At 43.9% G+C, this 22,194-nt stretch overlaps 1 protein-coding gene across 1 annotated transcript in view; it reads right to left on the bottom strand.

The window, feature by feature from the left end:
* Positions 1 to 2,228: 2,228 nt before the first annotated feature.
* Positions 2,229 to 22,194, bottom strand: part of LOC143960209 (troponin I, cardiac muscle-like) — a 36,278-nt gene continuing 16,312 nt past the window's right edge. The window contains exons 5-6 of the mRNA XM_077468537.1: positions 8,357 to 8,457; positions 2,229 to 2,323 (exon numbers count right to left, since the gene is read on the bottom strand). Coding sequence (XP_077324663.1) covers positions 8,362 to 8,457 — 96 coding nt within the window. The 3' untranslated portion in view covers positions 2,229 to 2,323; positions 8,357 to 8,361. The remainder of the gene's footprint in view (positions 2,324 to 8,356; positions 8,458 to 22,194) is intronic.

Below are 22,194 nucleotides of genomic sequence, written 5' to 3' on the forward strand. Positions count from 1 at the left end.
GATCCCTTCGTTTTAATTCCATAATTATAAACATTATTTTTTAATCCTCTATTAATACTATTAACGATACTTAGAGCCATAGAGCCGGAGTAAAGGATCCCCTGTTGTTGCCTTCCTGAATAAGTGTAACCACGGGGTGTCTGAATTGAAATGAACCCAGTCCGCAAAAGTGGACATGGGTTTATCTTCGTTTCCTCTATCTAAACGATGAGACAATGGCGGCGAGCTTAGGATCCACTCATTAGATGAGTGTAGATGAGGAAACTACGATAAAATGGCCGCCGTTAATCGTACAGTTGCTATCACTCTCTAAGAGCCTATAAGAAAATGGCTGTGAAGCGTTCGGTATTAAAGACTATTAGAAAATGGCCGCGCAGTTAGATTCTTGACCGCTAATAGGAATAGATACTACGGGCTACAGGAAAATGGCCGCGAATTAGAGATACTATTTAAACGTTCGTTCACCTCCTATGCTTTAGTCCCTGATGAAGTCACGTGATCAATGACGATACGCGTAGAATTTGCCTAGGAGGATACCGGAAGCGACGTCCGGGGTACGAATGAGGAGGCCGTTCGTTGTTTTAGCTGTAACGTTGTAATTGTATTACTTAAATGTGAGTACTCAGGACTTGGTCCTTTTTATAATAAAGAATTTGTGTGACATACTTCACTATTGGAGCCCCTTTTCTCTTTTCCGGGTTTGACCTGTGATCCATTACGGAGTACCTGGAGGGAATTATCTGGGGTGCCTGTACAAACTGAGGATATACACCGTAAACCATTGGAGTATACTGTTGTACCTATATCAACTGAGGATATACACCCTAATTGAGGATATACACCTTAAACATTGGAGCATATTGCTGTCTAACTGACAGCAGTGAGGTAAGGTACCCACTGCACTCAGTGTGTGAGCACCCACTTTGAGGAACTGTAAGACCACCGGTGGAACTATCCCGTGTTCATTCACAGAATTAACCCTTTACACAGCACAGTGTGGATTCACTTTATTTTGCATGAACTGATATGGATTGTTAGTTTTTACGACAATTAGAGACACTTTAAGAAATCCCTTGGACTGATTTTTATTTAGGTTTATTTATATAATTTTTGATATATTTTTATACACATCTCTTCGTTTATTTATTTGCTGGATTTTACCCTTACACAATTTTCTGTATATACGTTGGCACTTGAATGCACTTTTATGGATTGAGACACATTTTGGATTTCACAACTTTCTGGATTGATATTATTAGTATCTGCGTTTTCGCTTTTTATTACTTCACTTGCACTGTATTACGATTGCATAGATTATCTGTATTCCTTTATTGATTGTAGTATGATTAACACTAGGAATATGTGTATATTCTGAACACCTCACTAATCACTTTTAATAATTTTATGCACATAGGTTATAGATATAATTTAAACTGATTTTAATCGCATAGGTGCGTCTTTTATAGTTTGTATGCGATTATTTATTTACTGTTAGTAGGCTTAATTAATTTCGTGTGGAGCGCAACACCATTCTTTTTCACTAAGTATCACTTGAGGGGAGGGTCTGCACCTCTGTCGGTGGTTTGCTGCAACCATACTAGCTCTCTTTGCTTTACCATTGTAGCGCGAGGATAACCAACAATTACCACGTTTCAAACATATTACTCTGTTTGTTGCCTCTGGACAGGACCAAATGTGAGGAAAAGCCAACTCTGCAGATTTTTATTTTTTTCTTGCTGTGTCTCCGCTAGATAAATTTCAATTCCTGTCGCAGTGGTCATTGTTACTTGAGCAGGACGTGAAGGGAAATTTTCCCAAGGGTAACATTAACCACAATAGTCAAAAAGGTAATATTGAATAAAACGTTTTCATTTTTTTGCATAATGTCAGTTACATTAATTCTTATTTTAAGTTGACAACACTAAGCCACTGCCACAGTTGAAGATTAGGCTGCCTTTTTAGGTGTATCAGATTAACAACCTAATGTTCAATTTAAGAGATTCACACAGCAAGTGGCCATTACTGCTGCTAATTGCCAGTAAGGCGGTTACTGTACAGCGTGTATACCTTGAGGCAACTTGCCAAGAATACTAAAAAATAGATTATGGGTTTACTTTAGGGTGACCTTTAGAACACTATCTGAAAAATATGCTCACGTTCTCTTAAAATACCCGTTATTTCCTACTGTGCATGTATACCTCTAGAAAAGAGACACAGGGATTTGGATATAAAGATAAACAATATTTAATAATCACAAATGACGGTAGGGTTTGGGAGATGGGGAGATTGTTGCAAATCTTCAAAATCTTTATTTTCTTCTTTTCTGTAACAAAAAAAAGAGTAAAAAGTGTAAATTGTTGAAGCTGAATGGAACACATCACAGCATACAGAAAAAAAGGTTACTACAAACTATGCCGCTGTGCGCATTAGAGCAGGAACAAGGCCTAATCAGAAACAATTTACTCAGTACTCATCAGATATACAGATATTTATGAAACACTGCAGCTGTACTTACTTGTACATGCAAGAGTTGTGGTGCCTGTTTTCAGAGTGAGGTAATTATGTCGCTCTGGATTCTGAAACAAAGCATCATATTTTTCCCATATACATGCAGCCAGGTTAATGGAAATGGAGATCTGGTTTCACTGGACAACCAATATATGAAATAAATGCTTTTTCTGAACTCCCAAACCTGAAGCTTTTGGGCTAAAGGGCTGAAAACATCAGGGGTAAAAAAATAAATAAATGTACCTAGATCTGGAGGCCCCCTGCAGCAGTGGGGCCCTTTGCCCATATGTTTAAGCATACCTACCAATTTTTTGAGATGTGAATGAGGGACCCTATCAGGAAAAGTATGCAGGCATAGGACACACCCCTGGACACTCCCCCTTAAAGGAAAATTGTCCACAAAAAAAAACACAAGATTGGTTAAACCCACAAGTAGGTTTGCCACCCGTCCAGGATTCACCCGGACAGTCCAGGTTTTGATCCATGTGACCAGGATTCAGAATTCCTGACACATTTTTCAGACTGGACTGTAGACCCCCCCACTTAGGCGTGCCTGGGCACACCCTAATTACCCAGTGTGGTGCAGATTCCCTCTGATGCCTGGGTTGCACACACCTATGCTCCCCAAAAATACCACAACTGTCAAGTGCATAGGCCGCCTTCCTCCCTTTTCTCTCCTGCCTCTGAGCGAGTGAGTGAACTATGGTAAGGGGGACTCAGATGTAAGGGGGGCTTTGGGAACCATAATTTAAGAGGGAATGCTGAGGATTCTTATGTAAGTGGGGTCTTTGGTGAAATCCCCTTACATTAGATTTAAATTTTACACCAGAGTCCACAGCACTCCCCCTTAAGAAAAAAAAAACTGCTATGTGCCGAGTTGAGAATCCACACACAGACAATCTAATAAAAGCGCCAAACAAATGTCCAAGAGTCCAAGGTTATTTAATGATAAATAGATTCATAGCAGAATAGAGCTAACATGTTTTGGGTGCCAAACACACTCCCCCTTCAGCAGAGCTCTTACAATCGGGAGCACTATCTTAGATGAGCAAGGAACCTATTCAGTAACAGATCTGTTACTGAATAGGTTCCTTGCTCATCTAAGGGAGTGCTCTTGATTGTAAAAACCTGGATCTAGGGGGACTGTGTTTGGCCCCCAAAATGCATTGGCTTTATTCTGCTATGAAACATTTTTATAAATTACCTTGAACTCTTGGATATTTGTATTGGATTGGATTTATATTCAGAAACAGGACAGGTAGAACTTTAATCTTCCATCAGTGTAAAAGGTAACACAATATCGGATTGCTATGAAAACTGTCACTGTTCATGAGAATTACCATCCTAGCTCCGGGAAAAGGCCTGGTAAGCTGAAACATCTTCAACTTTATTCTTGCGTTTATTTACACTTTAACTTGTTTTATGGAAGACGGAAGGACTGTGGCAAATTGTAAAGTCATTGTTTTCTCCACTTTAGTAGATTTGGGTGTAACTCACCTTACATAACAATATAATCCTTGGCTAAGAATCAACTATTACAGCTGTAAATAACACTGTAAAATATGTTTCCATCAAACTGAATCAACGAATAATGAATATGCTGTCATTTGAGGCCAACTCCATTCAAGCAGCAGCCTACCTGCTGCATTAACAGATCAGAAAACAGAAGGTGGAAAAGCCACACACTGGAACCCAGCCACTATTTAGAGAGGTAAAGATGCGGCTTCAGCCTGAATTCCTCCCGGCTATGTTTCGCCCCGCCTACGGGGCTTAATCATAGAGATTGAAACGTGGCAAAACATGTCAAACGAGCATAGCCGGGAGGAGTTCAGTCTGAAGCCATATTTTTACCTCTCTAAATAGTGGGTGGGTTCCAGTGTGTGCGGTTTCCACCTTCTGTTTTCCAATCTGTATCTGCTAGCCTGAATGTTTAAACGCCGACACCCAATCTGTGCTTTGGGTCACAGGGGAAAGTCTTGTGGTGCTTTGAGCAGAGCTCTAAGTTTTTGTATAGGAGATACCTGCTGCAATCTAATTCTGTAACCTAACCCGGCTTTATTCTTGCCTGCTTTGCTTTTAAACTGGGACTGTAAACCTCAACCTAAGGGGCATATTTATAAAGCATTAAATGTGGCTTTAACCAAACATTTATTGGTTAACCATTTAAGGACCACCTTCCCGCTATGGTACTGTGGACAGGTGGCTTGTGTAGGCAAAGCAACCCTCTGGTACGTCGCTGCCTGCTTCCAGGCCCCCTGCCACCTGTTGTGATTGTACACAGCAGGAGTCTGTCAGCAGGTCCCCGCCAATGACACATGGCAGGGACCTGCTGATCAGCTGTGTCCAATCGCACCCCAGAGCCCTGTGTTACCAATCAACACAGGGCTCTGTACAGAGGGAACGACCTCTCAGTTTATTATCCCTGCAAAAGCAGGGTTAAGAAACAAAGATCTTTAGCAAAGAGCAGCACACATTGAACATTTTTAGGCACACATTTAACCCCTTGATTACCCTAGAGGTTAATCCCTTCCCAGCCAGTGTCATTAGTACAATGAACGTGTATGGTATTATCATTGTTTCCCACCCGGATTATTACAGTCTCATTATAAGTCGCTGTCTATATATAAAAACCAATCAATATACACTTATTGGTCTTTTTTTATTTATATAATTCAAAACAAAACCCAGTGGGGATCTATTTGCACCAAAAGAAAGTTCTATTTGTGTGAAAAAAATTATTTATATTTTGTTTGGGTACAGTGTTGTATGACCGCAAAATTACTGGCACAGTGCTAAATACCAAAAAAAGGCTAGACATGAAGGGGGGTAAAACCTTCTGGAACTGAAGTGGTTAAGAATCAATCACTGTCATTTAAAACACATGCACCTAGTAGCTTTACCTGAAGTGATTGTTTGGCAAATGTCAGATTCAATGCTTTATAAATATGTCCCTATGTGTTCCGTGGTTCTAAGCACTGCCCTTTATAGTACAGAGAATGTACAGTACAGCCTCAGGTGACAATATGCTGCAGTCCTTCAACTATGTACCTAGTAAACTAGGTGGATCTCTGACATAATAACATGTATATTTCTGTAGTTGCAGGGTTTTTAAAGGGATAAAACATGGAGAAATGCACATGTATTGCTGAGATGTACAGAACATAAAAAAATATATATATATATATACACACACATATATATATATATATATATATATATATATATATATATATATATATATATATATATATATATATACATACATATATATATATATATATATATATATATATATATATATATATATATATATATATATATATATATATATATATATATACAGTGTGCTATCAGATAATGTTAACATCACACAAAGCAATATCTCATTGTGAGTTTGACTTCCAAGGATCGCAGTCAATACTTTCATCACTGATACGGAGTAATTTGACAAAGTGAGGCATTAAAAGGTCAGCAAAGCAATTTAACGATCTGCGGAAATAATAAAATATTTTTTTTTTGTTTGCAAAGCAAATACCATATGGTGACCTGTTGTGAAATGGAGGTTTCAGAAAAAGCCAAACTATACCCTGAACTATGTGTGAAGGTCGGCCATTATCACAATTAAGGGAATTCAGTAAAGCTGGCATTAATCCCACTTGTTATTATATTGCTTCCAATTCATTGATGTATTTGCAACACTTTTGTTCTCACAGCGACTCGTACACCAAATTCAGGTTTATTCTCTGTGGAGAAGAGGCAACTAAGGGTGATCACCAAGTATAAATATATGTGGTCCATTTGGTGAACTTGGTGTAGAGATATTCACTTTCAGGTCATTACAGAGGTCTTGGGGGTACTCTTTACATCTGGAGCAAAGCAAATTCACATATACAAAGGCTTTTTTACAGTAAGAGCTGTGAACATTTGGAATAGACGCCCCTCAAGCACTAATTCTAGTCAGCTTAGTAGATTTTTTTTTTTAAAAGATCTGGAATCACTCCTAAATGCAAAAAATGTTACTGAATATTAACATTTATAGGTAACAACAACAGGGGTAGTTGATCCAAGGAAAATCTTATTGGCTCACGCTCTGAAGAAGAAGGGAAACATTTGAAATGTGGAGGATTGTGTACATGAAGTTTTTCTATTTGTTTTTGAATTTTTTCTATTGGTTGGACTCTTGTCTTTTTTCAACCTATGTAACTATGTTTATGCCTTTTTTAACCATTTACTGAGTTTCAATAGTCCCATTTTGTAAAAAGACCTACTGTGGGCTTATAACAAACAGCATTTTTTAGGGACTGGGTGGTGTCAGCTCTGTCCAGTTATCTTTCGCTAAACTATTCATCCACTGCTACTCTCCAAACTCTAAAACACAAAGGCTAATTCTGTAGTCCAAAAACTATGATGACTTCTTGAGATAATACAGGAAGTGTAAGTAGGACACAGGACAGCTCTGAATTTATGACAAGATCAACAGTTTTGTTTGCATTTATTAAACCCATAAAACAAAATGCTTCCAATAGTATATATAACAGACCAAAAGGCAACAAATGAGAGATGTCCTGACCTCAGAGGACGTCACTTTTTGGACTGTATTATCTTGGAGATTGGAGCTATCGAATGGTACCCTGGGATTCCCCCCTAAATGACTGATATACTGTATGGGTGTCTCTGTTCCATGTACTTCTATGTAGGTGCTGGGCTGTCTGGGGTGGGCATTGTTTAGGATAATGTGATCAAGCTCTTATCTTATTTTGTGTGGTATTTCCAATAAAGGTTGTTCCTGTTCGCACCTAAGCTAGTGTCATCTAGTTCTTGGGTACAATTCCAAGCCTTAATCCTTTGTTCCTGTGTTCCAGAGGTGAGGAAGCAGCTCTCTGGCGAGGATACCCAGTCGGAGTGTCAGGAGTCCATCACAGGGTTTACAGGCCCCTTTCTTGCATGATCTGGTGTACCACATCTTGCCTGTTTATATTCCTGTTGCTGAATTCCTCACCAGGATCCAGCATACCAATTACACTGGGAATCTCACTGTATCAACTGCAAACACTTTGCTATAACTCACCCATATTCATCACTGAGAGCCAGCACAACATTCCACCTCAAAACAAGAGCACTTTCAACCAGGCAAGCCACCCACAATACCCCCAGTCCCCATAAGCCACATGCTTTAGAAAGGAGGACCTGTTACAATGTACACTAATTTCAAACATAAAGCATGTAACACATAAAAGCAATAGTAAAAAAATTCCTTTCAAGTAAATAATAATAATTCTCTGTATTATGTACATGATCATATCCCATTAATTAGCAAACTGCTGTTATTTAGGGAATATTACAACTGTGCTTAGGCCACTTAATGTATCTTTAATTTGTATTCTGCATAAAAAAATGACAGCTTAATTTAGCATTCTTGTCAAAGTGCTTATGGATGGGATTGCACACTCTTGCCATATATGATTAAATGCTGTGCAACCACCAGGGGCGGACTGACCATTGGGGCACTCGGGCACTGTCCGAGGGCCCCATGCCACTAGGGGGGCCCATCAGGGTTGCCAGCCTCAACAAAACCAGGGACAGTATGTAAAAATCAGTGTTTTTAAAAAAAATCCCAAGATTATAGCTTCCCCGCCTCTCCAGTACCTTTTCAGTGTGTGTATGTGTATTCTTTGTGTATACTGTGTGTCTGTGTGTGTATACTGTGTGGCCCCATAATCTCCTATTGCCCGGGGGCCCCATGAGTTGTCAGTCCGCCCCTGGCAACCACCCTCTCTGCTGCAGAGAGCAAAGAAATAAATACTGTAAATGTAAAATATCTTCATCTCTATATGACATAACCACTCACCATCCCTATGCATTAGTGGTGTCAAACTTCTTCTTTCTGCCTTCCATTCCAGACATAGCTTCAATGTTTTTACGCCAGTCAGTAACTTCAACATTTTTTTCCTGAAAGAATATGAAAAATTTAATTAATTGTTCCTTCAGCACAGCTACTCACATTTTAATACAAGGTGCCAACTGTATGTAAATGAATGATCAGCCATCCCATTATCCATTAGAGCATCTCAGCAGGCAACAGAGAAAAGCTCAATTGCATAGCGGAACAGGGTAGGAGTGTGCCAAAGCTTCTGGAGTTTTAGGACGTTGAAGGCTGGGCTTTGGATTGGCTGGATTGTAGAGAAGAAAAATTGGAAAAATGAAATGTAAAAACATAGTACATTATAGTGCTTGTATTCGAGCACCAAAGTAATATGGTTTGCAAAATGGTAATACAGTTTCACTTCACATTACATAAGCTTATAAGGGGGATTAGTAATGTTGGGGTCCTAATATTACCCCAAAGGCCTGTTTGTAAGTAACTTTCTCCAGGTCTTGCCAGCTGAACTACTGAACTCCCACCCATCCTATGTTATGGAGATAGTGGGTGGGTCTACTGCATCCCTGTCACAGTTCTGCTCTCTACAGCGGTTTGTAAATCCCAATTATGATGTCACTGCTACTTTTACAACATGATAACTGGGTTTCCAAAGGCATAAACAAATTAATTTAAATATTTTTTTGTGAGTTTAGCTTTAACATTTCTATAAACTTTTTATTTCTGTCTGCACCCTCATTCTGTAAATTGTCTCTTCATTCTGGTTACTATAATGTTCATGCCAAAAAAATAAGGGGGTGACATTTTACCCAGGACAGATAACCATGGAAAGCAATAAAAACATTGACAGGAATTCTAATGTTCCTACTGAACATATGTTTTTGTCTGTCTCCACTAGGAAGATTTTTTTATTGCTTTCTGTTCTAACTCCTCCCTGCTCTATCCAAAAAAAATTCAACATTTTGGCTGTCGTTACTAAACCCAGGACCCTGCATTCACTATATGTGGTCTCCCACAGTACACAGAACATGGACATGTAATTATTTTAGTAAATATAAACTGCTAAATACCTTTTCTCATCAGCAGTTAGGCCCCTTTCACACTGGGGCGGGAGTGGCGTTGGCGGTAAAGTGGCGCTATTTTTAGCACCGCTTTACCGTCATTTTAGCGGGGGTATTCGGGGGTTAAAACTGCCCCGCTAGCAGCCGAAAAAGGGTTAAAACCGCCCGCAAAGCAGCAGTATAGCTGCGCTGTCCCATTGATTTCAATGGGTAGGTGTAGTGAATACACCGCTCCTTCACCACTCCAAAGATGCTGCTAGCAGGACTTTTTTCACCGTCCTGCTAGCGCATGCGTGAAAGCCCTCCGGCTTTCACACTGGAGTGAAAGGGGCCGTTTTTTTCAGGCGATATTGTTAGCGCTGTAGCGCCTAAAAAACGCCTCAGTGTGAAAGGGGCCTTAGCCCCTGTACAAACGGTTGGAAATTCCGACTGTAAGGCGGCGTACACACGCGGGGACTGTCTGCCGAAACTAAGTTCGTCAAACAGTCCGCTCAAACTTTTGAATGAACGAACACGCCCACACACGGCACTTTTTGAGCGGACAAATACGGCAAACTTTGTTCGTCGTACTAAGTCCGCGCAACTTTTGAAATGAGCGGACTCGCCCACACACGAGGCAACAGTCCGCTCATTTCGAGCGCGTGTCAAGGTAGGCGGGGCCCGCGACGGAGACGTCGCGGGCTCCGCCGCCTGGAATGGACTTAAAGGGGAACCCCAACGCCGAAAAAAATCGGCGTGGGGTCCCCCCAGAGTCCACAACAGACCCTTGTCCTCATCAACATGGGGACAAGGTGCTTTGGGGTGGGGGGGCCGCGCGGCCCCCCCTTCCCCAAGGCACCCCCCATGTTGAGGGCACGCGGCCTGGTACGGCTCAGGAGGGGGGGCGCGCTCGCTCGCCCCCCTTTCCTGGCCGGCCGGGTAGCGTGCTCGGACAAGGGTCTGTTGTGGACTTTGGGGGGACCCCCACGCCGATTTTTTTCGGCGTTGGGGTTCCCCTTTAAGTCCATTCCAGGCGGCGGAGCCCGCGGCGGAGCCCGCGGCGTCTCCGTTGCGGGCCCCGCCTACCTGCACACGCGCTCGAAATGAGCAGACTTCCCTCCGAGCGGGAACAGTTTGCTCATTTAGAAAGTAGCCTACACACGGGCGGACTGTTCGCTCAAACCAAGTTTCAGCGGACAGTTTTTCGGAATTTCCGAAAAACTTTGTTCGTCAAACTGTCCGCTGAAACTGTCCGCTGAAGCCCCACACACGAGCGGACTGTCTGCTGAAACACTGTTCAGCGGACAAAGTTGAGCCAACAGTCCGCCCGTGTGTACGCGGCCTTAAGGTCCGATCGGACCATGTTGTCGGATAATCCGAGCGTGTGTGGGCTACATCTAAATTTTTCCGTCAGAATGTCCGACCAACAAAGTTTGAGAGCTGGATGTAAAATTTTCCGACAACATGATCCGATCGGACTTTGTCCAATCGTTTGTAGAGAACTCCGATCGGACAAAGTTCCACGCATGCTCAGATCAAATTACGAGACCAAAGCTATTGGCTACTAGCCGCAACGTAGTCCTAGTCTGAATGATCGGATTTTCCGACAACTTTGTCCGACCGTGTGTATGCAACACCAGTTTCGGACAAAATCCGTTGGAAAAAATCTGACGGATTTGATTGTCGGAAAGTCCGACCGTGTGTACAAGGGCATAGAGCAGTCTCGTGATTTCTATCAGTGTACAGCAGAGCACTGGTTAAAGCTTGTAGCAAGAGTTTTCATTCTCCTCTGACTGCCCTATGAGGCTGCAGGACCCCTGACCCCGCTGACAGTGCTGATTGGCCCCGTGCTGGTCACATGCACTTTCCCAAGAAAAAAAATACTTTCTAGCAATATACACCAAACTGAGCATGTGCAGAGTGCCCCTAAGTCTCTGTACTTTCAGGAGATGGATAGGGGACAGTGGAAGAAAGGAAAGATCAAAGAAGGTAGGATCAAATGGCCTTTTTATACAATGCAGAGGATTAACCCCTTAGGTGCCACAGTGAGTATAACAAGCATGTTTTACTGAATATATTACAGACTGATTTTACTGTTGTGGGTTTAGTAACACTAAGTTTTAAACCCTTCGGCTCTTACACACATCTGTATACCCCTTAAGCCCCGTACACACTATCCAAAAATCGTACGAAAAATTCCGATTTCGAATCGATCGTACGATAATCGGATCGTTAGTACAGAGCTTTTGAGAGCCGATCAGGACAGTTCTTCCGATCGGATATGCACAGAAACTTTTTCCGTACAATGCCAGATCGAACGATTTTAGTTTAATCAGTACAGCTGTCGTTCGAAAATGCAATACAAATGCATTACAACATATGACATCACTTCCACATTTTTTATTCTGTCGTACGAGAACTTTCGTGACTTTAGTAAACTCATCAGATTCGACTTGAGATTAGTATGAAGAAAAAAAACGGACGATCATTCGTCCGATAATCGGATCGTGTGTACTGGGCATTATGGACCAATATTTACATTTCAGTTATAGGCTGAGAAACTTTATTATTACTTATTAACCACTTGCTTACTGGGCACTTAAACCCCCCTCAGTCCCAGACCAATTTTCAGCTTTCAGCGCTGATGCACTTTGAGTGACAATTACGTGGTCATACAACACTGTACCCAAATGAAATTTTTATCATTTTTTTCCCACAAATAGAGCTTTCTTTTGGTGGTATTTAGTTACAGCTCGGAGTTTTATTTTTTGCTAAACAAACAAAAAAAGATGCAAAAAAAAAAAAAAATCATGTTTTAATAGTTTGTTATAAAATTTTGCAACGGGTCATTTTTCTCCTTCATTGAAGTGCGCTGATTAGGCGGCACTGATAGGCTGCATTGGTGGGCACTGATGGGCTGCATTGGTGGGCACTGATGGGCTGCATTGGTGGGCACTGATAGGCTGCACTGGTGGGCACTGATAGGCATAGTTAAGGCGGCACTAATAGGCACAGATAAGGCGGCACCGATGGGCACAGATAAGGCGGCACTGATGGGCAAAGATGGGCACAGATAAGATGGCACGGATGGGTGGCACAGATAAGTGGCACGGATGGGTGGCACGGATGGGCACTGATAGGTACCACAGATAGATGGGACTGATGGGCACTGATAGGTGGCACTGATAGGTGGCTCTGATAGGTGGCACTGCTGGGCACTGATGGGCGGCACTGCTGGGCACTGATGGGCGGCACTGGGGTGCAGCACCTTTGAGGCAGATTTTGGGTGGCACTGTGGGTGGCACTGTGGGTGGCACTGTGGGCACTGCTGGGTGGCACTGTGGGCACTGCTGGGTGGCACTGTGGGCACTATGGGCACTGCTGGGTGGCACTGACAGGGGGGCACTTACTTTATTTCAGGATGGCACTGCGGGTGGCAGGTGGGCACTGGCAGGGGGCAGGTGTCCGCTTGAATTGCTGGCCGTGATCGGGACTGATGTCCCGAACACGGCCGCCGGCGATCGGCTTTTTTTTTTCTCCTCGCGCTGTCAGCGCGAGGAGGAATACTAGCCGATTACCGGCTCCGTTTTATCACATGATCAGCTGTCATTGGCTGACAGCTGATCACGTGATAAGGGGTCGGGATCGGTGATCAGGCGAGTCTCACGGACTCGCCGATCACAGAGCGCGCCGCGCGCGCCCCTCAGGGGGCGCGCAGGCCGCTCGTAACCGGGACTACGTCAATAGACGTAGTCCCGGCAATCTAGGTCCGCGCTAATGCCGTCATTCGGCAATAGCGCGGATCCCAAGTGGTTAAATATATTGGTTTTTTTTTTGTGTGTGCAGAAACAAGGCTTTCCCGTGGCAATACTGTCTTTTATTTTCTATGCAATCTACAGATGATCTATTGCCAAAAGATGTTTAAAAAAATGCACTTTTTCTGGTTGGACCGGTGTTTGAAAACAAATCTTTCACACCTTTAATCTGCTATGAATGAACAAGAAAAGTTACAATGAAGCAATAATAGCAATGGGGGTTATTTACGAAAGGCAAATCCACTTTGCGCTACAAGTGCACTTGAAGTGCACTTGGAAGTGCAGTTGTTGTAAATCCGAGGGGGATATGCAAGGAAAATAAAAAAAAAACAAAAAAAAGCATTTTATCTTTATTTATCACATGATTGGATGATAAAATCAGCAGAGCTTCCCTTTATTTCTGATCTACCCCTCAGATTCACAGTGACTGCACTCCCAAGTGCACTTGCAGTGCACTTTTAGTGCAAATAGGATTTGCCTTTCGTAAATAACCCCCTTTGTTTCACTTTAACTCTTCTTAGCATTGCATACACTGTCTTGAGTGTTTACATGGAAGCTGAAAGATCTGCTCCGGACATCTATAAATATATTACTGGTAAGTCCTGGCTGGGAATTGCTGGTAAAAGTTTACCACACACAAGTATTTCTTTATTCATTTTGTTTTGGGTGTGTATAGCACATCTAATGTCAGTAACTGGCTAAATATGTACTTTCCTAAGGCAACTGTTGCGTTGTGTTCCCTCCAGTGCCAGTCAAGTGTCTATATGATTGGTCATGTGACCTCAGCCAAAGGAGATTATCTCAGGTCGATGACATTTGAGTACAGCGAGCCAATACAAAAAATAAAAAAAATCACACTGATGGATACCAGCTCCTGCTCCCACAAGGTGATTGAATGTGCCACAAATGGGCTCATTCAGGGTTCTCACCACCAGTAATGTCTATAGAAAGAAGGACTGCCCTCCCATAGATGCAGGTGGTATAAATTGTATTCAGCAAGATGTGTACATCACACCCACCTTGACTCCACCCTCTGACTTGTGTCACCCGTAATTGGCTGCTCATATCACATGACCAATGCATTAACATTTTGTCATGTGAGCGACACCAGAGGAAGTGTTAAACTGATTTATTCAATAAAGGTAACCATGTAAGAACACCTTTACCACCTACTACTATACTGAAGCAGTTGAGTTAGAATTAGGAGATTGGTGAGATATATTATACATAAGGTTTAAAGAAACATTGGGGGTTATTTACTAAAGAATAATCCACCTTGCACTGCAAGTGCACTTGGAAGTAAAGTCGCTGTAAATCCGAGGGGGACATGCAAGGAAAATAAAAAAACAACATTTTAGCGTGCACATGATTGGATGATAAAATTAGCAGAGCTTCCCCTCATTTCAGATCTACCCCTTAGTTTTAGAGCGACTGCACTTCCTAGTGCACTTTCAGTGCAAAGTGGATTTGCCTTTCGTAAATAAACCCCATTGTCACGAATACTTTGAATGGGCAAACTCACCATATCTCTTTGATAACCTCCCTAGCAAGTTATAATCACCAATCCGTGCTCCCCCCCCCCCCCCTTCCCACTGCAAGAATTCACCCTGGGAAAGGTCCAGAGCTCCCCACATGACCTCTCAGCTCCAGACACTGTTATATATAGCCTGAATAGGCAAAGTAATCACATTTCTTGATAGCTCCCTAGCAAGAATCACCGATTCATGCTCTAATGCAGCCTTTCTAAACCTTTTCAACACAGAAGAACCCTTGAAATAGTTCTCCAGTTTCGGGGAACCCCTGCTAAAAAATAGAAATTTACAACTCATGATACATTAGTGTAATGGTCAGTGGGAAGAATGGTCCTTACACTTGTGCTCATTGGGAAGAATTACCTCCTTATAGATAGCTAAGAAGATCAATGGTCTTGGTGGGAACTTATCCGGGAGGCAGAAATGGCCCAATGCTGAAGGAACCCCTAGCAACCTCTGGAGGAACCCTAGTTGAGAATAACTGCTCTACCAAGTTAGAATCAACTTCCCACTGCAAAAAAACCATGCTGTGTACGCTCTGGAGCTCCGTCACCCACCCATGTGGCTGCTCAGGTCCAGCTACTGTCACATGGAAAGGTCAAAATCCACCATACCCGGAAGCCTCCTCTCTCATACATCAACTGACAAAGGCTTCAATAGAGTGGGAACCTTGGACTGGTAATTATAATTTGCTGGGGGAGGGGCTAAAAGTGTCAGTGTCACCTTAAATAACCACCCTTCTTTTTATATCTACTTTTCATAGTTGCCAAGAAACTCAATTCCCATTTGCTAATAACAGAAACATTTAAAAACTGCAGGTTAATGAACAATGGCTGGCGCCAACAAACACTGTGGCATATGAGCATCTGCATCAGTTAGGCTGCTGCCATTTGCCTTTTGAAATATGTTAATAAAAAACACATCCATATTAATAGCACTTCTGTTATGAAGATCTGAGTAACAATGCAGTGCCCTTGTTAATGAAGCTGGCTATTCTGCACTCGTAGTGGAATAACAATCATAAGTAAGCAGCCTGGGGCGTACCGTAAACTTATCCAAGCTGGTTGGCTTATGAGTGATTTATATGAGGTTGCTTTTCCCAAGCAGGGAAAACAGAAACAAAATAAACAGGTTCAGTTGGTTTATAAAACATTAGTCAGTTCATTTCATTTTTTTTTTATTTGAGAATAATGAAACCCAAATGGAGCTATGGAATCTCAATTTTATTCAGAAGCCATTTTGTTCCTAAAGTGTATATAAACCCCAAATCAAAAATGTGTGAATCTTATTTTGCTTATTTTTTCTGTGTATAAAGTACTCTTATGCCGCGTACACACAATCGGAATTCTCGTCGGAAAAAGCTCTGATGGTTTTCCCGACGGAATTCGGCTCAAGCTGTCTTGCCTACACACGGTCACATCAAATTCCGATAGTTTAGAACGCGGTGACGTACAACACGTACAACGTGACTAGAAAAAGGAAGTTCAATAGCCAGTAGCCAATAGCTTCTGTCTCGTAGTTGAATCTGAGCATGCGTGATTTTTCGGTGTGTCAGAAATTGCATATACACGATCGGAATTACTGTTAGAAAGTTTTTCCGTTGGGAAAATTGAGAACATGCTATAAATTTTTGGCTGGAGGAAATTCGGACAGCTAAACTCTGATGGAGCATACACACGGTCGCATTTTCCAATGAAAAGCTCTCATCTGTCTTTTTCTGGCCGGAATTCCGATCATGTGTACGCGGCATCACTTTGAGAAGCCACCAGTTATGGCACTGTCTAATAGGGTTCCTGGAAGAGCGTGACAACTCAAACCCACTTCTTTGTAATGCAGCAATAGTATTGTCACTCCATGCCTGTAGTCTCCCCTTTAGTTAGCACACCTCAGCCAGCCCCTAAGCGCCTACTTCTCTACCATTCTTGATGGATCAGAGTTCCTTAGCTACGTGCTCATACAGGAGCAAAGAAGCATGGGAAATGCTGCTACCACGTAATGGCATCTTCTCCCAAAAACAGCCTTGGCCCTGTAGACACAGAAGCTATGCTACAGTCACACACCAGCTAAAGCATCTCATAAAAAAGGTATTTAACAACGTTTCTTGCCATGGAAACATGTGCCATGCACATAGGGTATGCCTGCATGATAGCCATCATGATTTTAAAGTGGGTTAACACTAGTGGGGCAGAGAGAGAATTCTTAACCACGTATAAGACCCTACCAAGACCAACCCAAACTTACAGAAAAATGACTCATAGGGCTTTGGCAGGAATAATGGCTGTTAGGGGATGCACAAGCAACATAATTATTAGCAGCAGTGTGGGTAATCTCTTAAATTAATCTCTTTAATTTTAATAAAAAAAAGCTATAGTCTGGCTGCAACCCTTATAAATAGTTTAATAGTTTAATAGCCAAGGGCATCCAACATTTTCGAGAATGTTAACACATTTCAGCTACACAGCCTTAGCTAGGAATGAAATGTCTTAGCATTAGTGTAGATATTGGGTGCCTTTGGTTTTTAAACTAATATACTTTTCATAAGGATAACTGGGACTGCAGCTTTTTTTGTTTTTTTGGATGATTAATTGGAGGCAAACAGGAGCCCAGCTGTTGAGCTGACATTCATTTCATTAGCACCTTTGTTGTTTTAACGTGTTACCTTGCCTTTAAAAACCTTATTGATTGATCCGATGCTACATCTGTACTCTGCTGCCTCTGTACTGAGTAGTGATGGACGAACGTTTCGCCCGGCGGTCGTTTCGCGGCGAATTTCCGACATTCGCGGTCCGCACGTTCGAACGCCTTTTTCTGTCGTTCGCCGCGGCGGACTTACGTGTTTAATGTATACAAGAACTTTAACCTTTGGTGACACGTTTATCATGTGATACAGGACAGCCAATTGAGACATGACAGCACATGGACACTTGGACATTCCCCCTAACCTATAAATACACCCGATCCGGTGGCCATTTTACATTCTTTCTTCTGTTACGATAGGGACAGGTTCCTGTGTGGAGTAGGGAGAGATAAACCACTAGCTATTTGGTACACAAAAGTTCTTTTCAGGACTGGTATAGGTGTTAGGTGTTGATAGGTTTGCTGTGCTGCTGATTCTTGCAGCAGCCTGAGTGTCTTTTGTTAGTTTAGAGAAAGGGAAAGGACGGTGTATGCTACAGGGACAGCCAGATTAGTCTTTCATCATCATCATCATCATTAGCTGTTACTATCAAGGTCCACAAAAGAGCTGTTCCAGTAACCACTAATCGTTCTCTTTTTTTGCCAATTTGTATAGGGACAGGAAGGAAGCAGTGTTGTCAGGCAGTGAGGGTAATTTTAAAGACTTGCTGTTATTATTAGTTCCACAAAGGTTCTTTTCAGGACTGGTATCAGTGGTACAGTAATAGGCTTGTACATGTATAATATTCTTTCTTCCAAATATAGAAAGGATATTATACTTGACTGCTGCCCTTCTGCTGCAGTCTGCTAAACATTCACAACTCACTTGTTCCACAAAAGTTCTTATAAGGACTGGTAACTTGGTATAGGGTGCTACGGTACATAGGCTTGAGTGCGGTACAGTCTGCTGTTCTGTAAGGACCGCTATCGGTCCACAATAGATAGGGTTGACGTGCACCACTGCTGACCGCTGCCCTATACTGCAGCAGTCCTTCAGCGGTATAGGGACTGACGTACAGTCTGCTAATCACTAACACACAACCTGCTTGTTCCACAAAAGTTCTTATAAGGACTGGTAACTTGGTATAGGGTGCTACGGTACATAGGCTTGAGTGCGGTACAGTCTGCTGTTCTGTAAGGACCGCTATCGGTCCACAATAGATAGGGTTGACGTGCACCACTGCTGACCGCTGCCCTATACTGCAGCAGTCCTTCAGCGGTATAGGGACTGACGTACAGTCTGCTAAACACTAATACACAACCTGCTTGGTCCACAAAAGTTCTTATAAGGACTGGTAACTTGGTATAGGGTGCTACGGTACATAGGCTTGAGTGCGGTACAGTCTGCTGTTCTGTAAGGACCGCTATCGGTCCACAATAGATAGGGTTGACGTGCACCACTGCTGACCGCTGCCCTATACTGCAGCAGTCCTTCAGCGGTATAGGGACTGACGTACAGTCTGCTAAACACTAATACACAACCTGCTTGGTCCACAAAAGTTCTTATAAGGACTGGTAACTTGGTATAGGGTGCTACGGTACATAGGCTTGAGTGCGGTACAGTCTGCTGTTCTGTAAGGACCGCTATAGGTCCACAATAGATAGGGTTGACGTGCACCACTGCTGACCGCTGCCCTATACTGCAGCAGTCCTTCAGCGGTATAGGGACTGACGTACAGTCTGCTAAACACTAATACACAACCTGCTTGGTCCACAAAAGTTCTTATAAGGACTGGTAACTTGGTATAGGGTGCTACGGTACATAGGCTTGAGTGCGGTACAGTCTGCTGTTCTGTAAGGACCGCTATAGGTCCACAATAGATAGGGTTGACGTGCACCACTGCTGACCGCTCACCTATACTGCAGCAGTCCTTCAGCGGTATAGGGACTGACGTACAGTCTGCTAATCACTAACACACAACCTGCTTGTTCCACAAAAGTTCTTATAAGGACTGGTAACTTGGTATAGGGTGCTACGGTACATAGGCTTGAGTGCGGTACAGTCTGCTGTTCTGTAAGGACCGCTATCGGTCCACAATAGATAGGGTTGACGTGCACCACTGCTGACCGCTGCCCTATACTGCAGCAGTCCTTCAGCGGTATAGGGACTGACGTACAGTCTGCTAAACACTAATACACAACCTGCTTGGTCCACAAAAGTTCTTATAAGGACTGGTAACTTGGTATAGGGTGCTACGGTACATAGGCTTGAGTGCGGTACAGTCTGCTGTTCTGTAAGGACCGCTATCGGTCCACAATAGATAGGGTTGACGTGCACCACTGCTGACTGCTGCCCTATACTGCAGCAGTCCTTCATCGGTATAGGGACTAAGAGTTTTGTCACAGGGTCATTTAAAAAATGACAGGCAGAGGAAGAGGCAGGCCCTTCCGCAGGGGTGGTAGGGGTAGGGCAGGAGCAACAGGCTTGAGCCAAAGTGGGAAGTTGCAGAAGGTGCGTTCAATTACTTTAAAGGATGCACCAGACTTGGTTGAGTGGCTCGCTCAGCCTTACTCTTCTGCACCCTCCTCATCCTCTCGATCTGCACCCTCTTCTTCACTCTCTGCTATGTGCACCCCCAAAGACACTACCACCAACAACACGACCACCACCACCACCACCACATACCTTCCGCTTGAGTCACTGGAATTATTTTCCGATCCATATCAAGAGGACATTTCTGATGCGCAGCCACTCTTGGTATTGGATCAGGAAGAGGAGGTAGCAACAAGCGCTACTCAGCAGTCTGACGACAGTACCCAGATCAGCCCAAGGAGGAGGTTGGTCCCCGGTGTTGCTGCCTACTCCGAGATCTCTACTTATAGCGGTGGGGAAGGTGACGTTGATGATGACGTGTCTAGTGATGTCACGTGGGTGCCCACAAGAGAGGAAGAGGAGGGGAGTTCAGAGGGAGATATGGACCAGCAGATAGGGAGGAGAAGCAGCAATGACTTACATTGCACAGCAGGGACAAAGCAGACTGCAAATGTATCAGGAGCGAGTCATCGACCATGTACGGTCACATCTGGCGCTCCCAGGACACCGGCACATGGCTCCGCAGTGTGGGCTTTTTTTAACGTGTCCGCTGCTGACAATAGCGTTGCCATCTGCAATCTTTGCAGTCAACGCGTTAGTCGCGGTAAGCCCAATACTCACCTAGGGACGACCGCCTTAAGAAGGCACATGAGCAGCCATCACCGAGCCCAGTGGGAGCAACGGAACACACAAAGCCACACTGCAGGCTCTCACCGTCCAGCCTCGTCTTCTACTTCTCCTTCTCCTCTCTCCTCACAATTGTCCTCCACTCCACCTTCCATCACGCCAAGCTCACATTTTTCTGCAAAAAGGCAGGCTTCCGTGGGCCTAATGTTTGAGCGTAAAAAAATGATGACGCCGGATAACCCTCTTGCCCAACGGTTGGCGGCTGGCTTGTCAGAACTCATAGCCCGCCAACTACTGCCATATAAACTGGTGGACTCGGAGGCCTTTCGCAAATTTGTGGCCATTGGAACACCACAATGGAAGGTCCCAGGAAGGAAGTATTTCTCAGAGAAGGGCATCCCAGAGCTATATGGCCATGTTCAGCGGCAAGTGAATGTATCTCTGGCACACAGTGTCGGTGCCAAGATACATCTGACCACAGACACGTGGTCTAGCAAACACGGGCAGGGAAGGTATATCAGTTTTACTGCCCACTGGGTGAACCTTCTGACGGCCGTCAAGCATGTAACCCGTGGCACCCGTGTAGATTTGGTTTTACCGCCACGGATTGCATGCAGGCCTGACTCTTCTTCTCCTCCTCCTACTCCATCCTCCTCCCTCTCCTCCTCAGCTGCCTCCTCCTTTTCCGCTGCTAGCGTCTCTTCCGCTGCACCGCCCAAGCTCCCCAGAACCTATTCCACATGCCAGGTGAGACGTTGCCATGCCGTGCTGCGTCTGTTGTGCCTGGAAGCAAAGAGCCACACTGGCCCGGCACTCCTTTCAGCTTTGCGTTCACAGGCAGATGAGTGGCTAACACCGCTCAATTTGACAGTTGGTAAAGTGGTGTGTGACAACGGTGCCAATCTGCTTAGCGCATTGAAACAGGGCAAAATCACGCACGTGCCGTGCATGGCACACGTCTTAAACTTGGTCGTGCAGCGATTCCTTGTCAAATACCCTGGGGTCCAGGACATCTTGCGGCAGGCAAGGAAAATCTCGGCCCATTTCAGAAGATCTTACACGGCCATGGCTCGCCTTGCTGACATTCAGCGGCGACACCATCTGCCGGTCAGACGTCTTATTTGCGATTGCCCGACGCGATGGAACTCAACCTTCTATATGCTTGATAGGCTGCTCCAGCAGAAACGTGCAGTTAACGTCTACCTGTATGAACTCTGCGAAAGAAACGGTTCTGGGGAGCTGGGTTTTTTTTCACCGCGCCAGTGGCTGCTCATGCGCGACACATGCAGACTTCTGCGGCCATTTGAGGAGATCACCAAACTGGTCAGTCGCAGCCATGGCGCCATCAGTGACATGGTACCTTATGCCTTCTTTCTGGAGCGTGCATTGCGTCGTGTCATTGATCAGGCTGTGGAGGAGCAGGAGCGGGAAGATGAGGAAGTCGCAATGCTGGATGAATTCCCAGGGGGGGCTACTCTATCTGAGACAAGTCAACAACAGGAGTCTGATGAGGAGTCAGAGGAGGATGGTGCCGGGGCGGATGAGCAGGAGCAAGAAGAGCATGCTTTAAACCTTTCTGGGATCC

The sequence above is a fragment of the Lithobates pipiens genome, unplaced genomic scaffold (assembly GCF_037356315.1).
Source record: "Lithobates pipiens isolate NorthernLeopardFrog02 unplaced genomic scaffold, aLitPip1_a1.2 Scaffold_8, whole genome shotgun sequence".
NCBI lineage: Eukaryota > Metazoa > Chordata > Amphibia > Anura > Ranidae > Lithobates > Lithobates pipiens.